The 7,339-nt window shown below is 53.2% G+C and overlaps 1 protein-coding gene across 1 annotated transcript in view; it reads left to right on the forward strand.

Annotated features, from left to right (window-relative positions):
* Nucleotides 1-7,339, forward strand: part of Ckm (creatine kinase, M-type) — a 10,635-nt gene that overhangs the window by 534 nt on the left and 2,762 nt on the right. Inside the window, exons 2-5 of the mRNA XM_021168151.2 lie at nt 2,575-2,786; nt 3,467-3,621; nt 4,012-4,144; nt 5,293-5,464. Coding sequence (XP_021023810.1) covers nt 2,594-2,786; nt 3,467-3,621; nt 4,012-4,144; nt 5,293-5,464 — 653 coding nt within the window. The 5' untranslated portion in view covers nt 2,575-2,593. The remainder of the gene's footprint in view (nt 1-2,574; nt 2,787-3,466; nt 3,622-4,011; nt 4,145-5,292; nt 5,465-7,339) is intronic.

A 7,339-nucleotide genomic window follows, 5' to 3' on the forward strand; every position in this document is an offset into this window, starting at 1 on the left:
GAACTCACTCTGTAGACCAGGCTGGCCTCAAACTCAGAAATCCACCTGCCTCTGCCTCCCAAGTGCTGGGATTAAAGGCGTGCGCCACCACTGCCCGGCGGGTCTCTCTTGTGTGAGACATGGGGGCTCTCACTCTTACAGGCCCCTGGCTCTCCTTTGAGTCCTTCTGTCTGGCTGTCTCTGGGATCTTGAAGGCAGGAAGGACTACATGACTCAGTTTACCTGGAGATCTTAGAGAATTTGTGATGAGTTCGGGGATTCCCGACTTTCTGCTTTCTGCTTCTGCGTCTTGCCTCGGTGTCCTGTCTCCTGGGGTGCCCCTGTGGGGGGGAGTAGCGGAGGATACAGAACCCTCTGAAGGGAGAGATCTGGGCTGGAAGCCCTGGGTGTCCTTGAGTCCCAGGGCCTGGCTGTGTGTCCTCCTGGCCACCCCAGCCCACCTGTCCCAATGCTGACTTAGTGCAAGGCGAGCCAGCAAGGAGGGAGGACAGGTGGCAGTGGGGGGTGAGGAGCATCTAAAAATAGCCACAAAGTAGCAGCTTCAAGGGCTTTGGATCTCTGTCTGCCCCACCCTCTTCTCTCAGCTTGGTCCACCTTCCCTCTCACCTCCCTCTGAGGCCCCTCCAGTCCTGATGGAGGCCTGATGTCCCCCACGGTCAGTGCTTCAGGGATCTAGTCAATAAAATTAATAATGAAAAACAATAGTAATAAAATACACGTGACGTGACTGGGGAGGTGACTGGGGTAGCTTAGGGCTTAGTTGAAATCCCAGAATTCACACCCTTTAAAAGACAAGACAAAACAAAACAGCTGGCTGTGGGGGAGAACATCAGAATCCTCCTGGGGAGGTGGGGACAGGGGATCCATGGGGCTCCATGGCCAGCCTGCCTAGCTCCAGGCCTGTGAGAGACCCTACCTCAAGATAAAATAAAATAAAATAAATATATAAAATAACAATGTTGCAGCGCCTGAGGTCACCATTGGAATGTGCATACCTGTGCACATACATGAGCCTGCACTACAAACAAAAATATAACAGTAATTGTTAGAATCCCAGCTGCAACTTCATGCCAGGTGTCAGGTCTATGCTCATCAGTCAGGGACTGGGACCCAGAGATCTGTCAGTCCCGTGGGAAAGCTTCAGTCTCACAGATTCAAATGCCAGAGAGGTCTAGTCACAGACTGGGGCCCAGAGCAGTGACTTAGGAGAGATGTGCCTTTTAAAGTGGACCTTGTAGACAGCCAGAGGTGGAGGGACTGGGAGAGGTGGCTGAAGCCTCCAGACCCATTCCTACGCCCGCATCTGGACTGATCTGGATCAGAAGCTCAGGGGAGCCCTTATGGCTTTTCTCAGGTGTGCACATATAATCTTTACCAGGGTCCTCACACAGAGCTTGTCAGATTGATTTTCAATTTCTGTGACAAACACCATGACCAAGACAACCTAAAAAAGAGAAAGCATTAATTTGGGGTTCAGGGTTCTGGAGCGGCAGGGAGGTGGGCATGGGGCTGGAGCAGAGGCTGAAAGCTCACATCTTTATCAACAACCAGAGGCAGTGAGAGCCACTTGGGAATGGGCTGGCATTTCGGAAATCTCAAAGCCCACAAGCAATGACACACCTCCTCCAATAAGGCCACACCTCCTAGTCCTTCCCAAACACTTCCACCCACTGGGGACCAAACATTCAAATATGTGAGTCTGAGGCTATTCTCATTCAAATCACCACAGATCCAAGAACAACAATCGAATAAAATATTTGTGTTATGTGCCAGGCACTGGCCGACGCGCTTTACCTGTCTTTAAATCCCTCCCAAGAGGTCAGCAGCGCTGCCACAGTCTCCACGTTACAGATGAGTAAGCAGGAAAGTCAAACGGGCTCCTCAGAGTCACGCGGCTGCTTGTAAGGTGCAAAGCCGAAATTCGAACCCAGACCATCCCATTCCAGATCCTTTGCTGCTTTTATTCATCTTTATTTTATTTTAATTCCTGGTGGCAGGGTTTCTGTAGCCCAGGCTACCCTTGAATTCACTGCAATCCTCCTGCCTCAGTTTCAGAGTGTTGGAATTACAAGCATGGACCACCATGCTCAATTCCTCAGTTCCTTCGGGTTGAGATAGAGACCCGTGTAGGAGCCCAGACTCGGGCTGGTCTCCAGCTCTCTACGTAGATGAAGATGACCTTGAACTGCTGGGATTTCAGGCATGAGCAGCCACACCCAGATTTGCTGAGCACCAAACCACCCAGGGTCCTAAGCTTGCTGGGCAAGCACTCTGCCAGCAGAATCCCAGCCCCAGATCCTGTATTTTTGTAGTTGTTTTTGTTTATGTGACTGTCCTTTTCTGGCTTTAGACAAAAGGTTTTGCCCTCCTTTTCCAGCTAGAGAGACTGAGTCCCCAGCGGGATCACATAGGCAGGATGTGGCCACATCAGGCAACTTGGGCTCCTGATGTTTCCTTACAAGGCTGGGGTTCACAGGGGGAGAACCTCCCTTTTTCAAGCCCACGGTCCGACGGACTGCAAGCCCCCAGCAACTGAGTTCTTAAGTCTGAACTCAGCATCCCGTCTGCTCACAGGGTCCCAAAGGTCGCCACCATGCCGTTCGGCAACACCCACAACAAGTTCAAGCTGAACTACAAGCCTCAGGAGGAGTATCCAGACCTCAGCAAGCACAACAATCACATGGCCAAGGTGCTGACCCCTGACCTCTACAATAAGCTTCGCGATAAGGAGACACCATCCGGCTTCACTCTGGACGATGTCATCCAGACTGGGGTGGACAACCCAGGTGAGTCTGCAGCAGGACAGACAGACCAAAGGGATGGAGACAGACACCTGCCTGTTCCAGGGAGACTCAGTTTCCTCCCTTCTCTACCTTTCCCTTCCTCTTCTTGAATTATATCTAGGATATCTAGGAACTCCTCCCTGCACGCTAGGAAGGGCCTTTACCACTGAGCCACGCCCCCAGCCCCTCACTGGGGGATTCTGGGCAGGGCCTTTACCACTGAGCCACGCCCCCAGCCCCTCACTGGGGGATTCTAGGCAGGGGCTCTACCACTGAGCCACGCCCCCAGCCCCTCACTGGAGGATTCTAGGCAGGGGCTCTACCACTGAGCCACGCCCCCAGCCCCTCACTGGGGGATTCTAGGCAGGGGCTCTACCACTGAGCCACGCCCCCAGCCCCTCACTAGGGGATTCTAGGTAGAGGCTCTACCACTGAGCCACGCCCCCAGCCCCCTCACTGGGGGATGCTAGGCAGGGGCTGTACTTCTGAGTTGCACTCCGGGTCCTCTGTGAAAGTGGATTGTTTGAGGTTCTCAGCACAGGCTACAATTTGGGGTCTCCAAGGAGCTCTAACATCTTTGGTCCCATTTACCTGGTCCCTGGAATGATCCTTTTCCCCACACTGGAAACATCCATCCATCACAAACCCAAGCTTCCTGTGCTGACCTCAGCCCCACCCCACAGGACACCCCTTCATCATGACGGTGGGCTGTGTGGCCGGCGATGAGGAGTCCTACACGGTCTTCAAGGACCTGTTTGATCCCATTATCCAAGACCGCCATGGCGGCTACAAACCCACAGACAAGCATAAGACCGACCTCAACCACGAGAACCTCAAGGTCACTGGCCACCAGGGACAAGGTGGGGACGAGAGAGGGCGGAGATGCAGAGTAGGTGGAGGTATGGGAAGACAGAGAAGACCCCTGAGACAGGATGGGACTCCAGTGTCCTGAGGACAGGTGAGGCAGTGAGGCAGGATGGGGCACAGGAAGGAACTCAGTACCAACATGGGGATCTGGGAGGATCTGGGGGAGATCCAAAGGCCTCTGGGGAGATCCTAGAAGATCTGGGGCAGACCCAGGAGGAAGTCAGGAAACTCCAGAGGACATGAGGGGACACTCAGGAGGATTGGGGAGACTCTGAAAGACCTGCAGTGAGACTCACGGAAGATTTGGAGTGAGGCTGAGTATGGCCAGTACTTCCTTCCCTGATACCCCAATGCTCTCCAGGGTGGAGACGACCTGGACCCCAACTATGTGCTGAGCAGCCGCGTGCGTACTGGCCGCAGCATCAAGGGTTACACTCTGCCCCCGCACTGCTCCCGTGGAGAGCGCCGTGCAGTGGAGAAGCTGTCCGTGGAAGGTGAGGTCCCCCGCGGCTGCACCCGGTTCAGGTTTCGGTTCCATCGGAGCTGGCCTTGGCATGAGAAGAATGGCTGCATTGCCCGTGCTGGCGGGTGGGGGGTGGGAGGGCCACAGCGCACTGAAGCAACCTGGGAAGTCCTGCACTCAACTGCCCCAGGGTTTTCACACCCATTGCTGTCTCAGTCACTCCTTGGTTCATTAATTCAGCAATCCCCACTCTGAGTGGGGAGCTGAGATTTTTCCGGTGAGGGGGCATAGCCCGAATCTGGGTGTGGCAGAGAACTGACAGAGGGTTGTTTCTGTTAGTTGGCCTGGGCCAGGCACCCTACACTTGTAATCTCAGTACTTGGAAGGTTGAGACAGGAGGATCACCAGGAATTGAAGGGCCAGCCTTTATTCATAGTGAGGCTCTTCCTCAAGAACAAGAAAGGAAAACAATAACATGTTCATAATGACTGCACATTTCTCTTTCTTTTGTTCCATTGAGACAGACTCCCTATAGCCTAGGCTGGCCTCCAACTAGTGATCCTCCTGCCTCAGCCTCCCAAATACTGGGATTACAAGTATGTGCCTTAGCTGGCACAAAGTATAAATCTACAGTGGGCAGTGGCTAATCTTTGGGAAGTAGGGGGTTGGGTTTTTTATTTGTTTGTTTGTTTTGTATTTTGTTTGTTTGTTCTTTATTTGATTTTTTAAAATATTTTGCAGCATCTCTCTCCATAGCCCTAGCTATCCCAGACTCACTGTGTTGAGCAGGCTGGGGTCTCAAAGTTAAAGAGATCCACCCACCTCTGCTTCTGAGCCCTGTGGTGGTCACTCTTAAGCCCTCCATAATTATGTCACACATACTGAATTTGAGGCCAGCCTAGGCTACCTGATAGGACTCAGTCTCAGAAATAAAAAACGAGAAAAGCCAGGTCCGGGGCTCACACACTCTTGCAGGTGGACTTGGTGGGTGGGTCTGCACACAGAAGGAGGTGTCAGTGAACGCGGAGAATAGGTTACATGTGGAATGTAAGTGGTTTGGAGACCTCTTTGATGTCCGGGCGAGGAGTGTTAGGGGCAACAATAGCGTGCAGTCCTCCAGTCTTGGTCCCCCAGCCGAAGTGAGGCAGGCTGCCCACTGCTCTCCTTGTGGTCCCTCAGCTCTCAACAGCCTGACGGGCGAGTTCAAGGGCAAGTACTACCCTCTGAAGAGCATGACGGAGCAGGAACAGCAGCAGCTCATTGACGACCACTTCCTGTTTGACAAGCCCGTGTCACCTCTGCTGCTGGCCTCAGGCATGGCCCGAGACTGGCCCGACGCCCGTGGCATCTGGTGAGTCCCTCCTTTCTCCAGAACCTCCGGCCCTCTGACCTTCAATCGCAGGAGACTTTCTATGGGTTAAAATAGGGTCCCGAGTCCGGTCCACCACAAGGGTTAGGGCCGCTCATGAAGGCGGATGTGGGAGGCTTGACTGCACGCACCCCACGTGGCCACTGGGGGTGGGGGGGGTGAAGTGTCGGGCTGTGAGAAGCCACAGGACCCCGTTCCAGGGGTGAGGAAGTGCAGTTTGAAGTCAACTCCGCGGACCTGCCGGAGTTGGCTTGGGGTCCCTGGGCCTGCACAGAGGTCGGGGACAGTAGGTTCTAACTCTTGGACACCGCAGACACCACTGGGTGCCTCGGAATAGCTGAGAACAGAGTGGGGCTCAAGGGCTGGCTCTAACCCGGGGCCAAAGGGAAAAGGGCAAGAGGAGAGGGCTCTGGTTGGGTCCCGTGGGGAGGAGAGGATTGCTCAGAGGGCAGGTTGGCTTGACTTGGTGGAAATCGTGTCTGGAAGCACCCGCTGGAGATTAGGCCTGGCTCTTTAGAGGAAGACCTGCTCCATTGCTCCAGCACGGTGATCCAGATGAGAAGAGATAGTCCATGGTTTTAATGTGTTTATTGTAGAAAGGCAGAGAGAGAGAGAGAGAGAGAGAGAGAGAGAGAGAGAGAGAGAGAGAGAGAGAGAGAGAGGCAGGTGGAGAGAGGGAGGAAGAGAATGCAGAGAGGCGGGGAGCAAGAGAGCAAGAGAGAAGCAAGCGGGAAGCAGAAGTAAGAGAGGGAGGAGGGGGCAAGGAGCCCCTTTTACAGTGGGCCAGACATACCTGGCTGTTGCCAGGTAACTGTAGAAGTGGAGTCCAGACAGAATACCAGGGGCTTGGGGTGTTGCCCTACGTGACTGATGACCACAGAATTATGGAGCTGGGGCCTCGTGTCAGGAGCCTAGTGTCTGGGAGCATGGAAAACGTCCTTCTGTCTCTTGCAGTGTTATCTGCTGGGTCTCAGGGGTTTAAACCTAGGTCAACCAGAAAACAGGCTGCCTTTTACGGTCCCACTGCCTTCTAACCCTGCCTATCCCTGGGCAGGTGTCATAGTTTAGGAAACTTGAATCAAGGAAGTGTAATGCAATTATCTTAGATCTGTGGCATAGGCCTGGAAGGAGGTCCTGAGCTCAGGGCCAACCAGACTACAGCGAGTTTGAGACCAGCTTAGCCTCAAAATAAGAACTGAACAGAGAGATGGAGATGGAGTTGTGGCTCAGTGGGAGAGCCCCTGCCTAGAATCCCCCAGTGAGGGGCTGGGGGAGTGGCTCAGATGGAGAGAATCTGCCTGGCATGCATAGTGCCCAGATTTAATCCCTATTATGGCAAATAAAATAAAATAAAACATTGATACTGGAACTTTATACTCCCTGGATTCAAACCCCAGCTGTTACTAGGTATATGACCACACATTCCTGCAGTGTCAGCAACTCCGGAGTCCTAAGGCAGGAGGATCACTTGATGTCAGGAACCACTCTGGTCAACAAAGACCATCTTTATAAAAATCCATTGTACAAGGCCAGGTGGTAGTGGCACACACATTTAATCTCAGCACTCAGGAGGCAGAGACAGATGGGTCTCTGAGATTGGGGCCAGCCTGATCTACAAAGTAAGTTTCAGGACAGCCAGGGCTACACAGAGAAACCCTGTCTTAAAACAACAACAACAACAAAATGCATTGTACAACAAAATACACATATGAAAATACAACAACAGCAACAGCAGCAGCAGCAGTAATAAAAAATCATCCAGCCGGGCGTGGTGGCGCACGCCTTTAATCCCAGCACTCGGGAGGCAGAGGCAGGCGGATTTCTGAGTTCGAGGCCAGCCTGGTCTACAGAGGGAGT

This window comes from Mus caroli, chromosome 7 (genome assembly GCF_900094665.2).
Source record: "Mus caroli chromosome 7, CAROLI_EIJ_v1.1, whole genome shotgun sequence".
Taxonomy (NCBI): domain Eukaryota; kingdom Metazoa; phylum Chordata; class Mammalia; order Rodentia; family Muridae; genus Mus; species Mus caroli.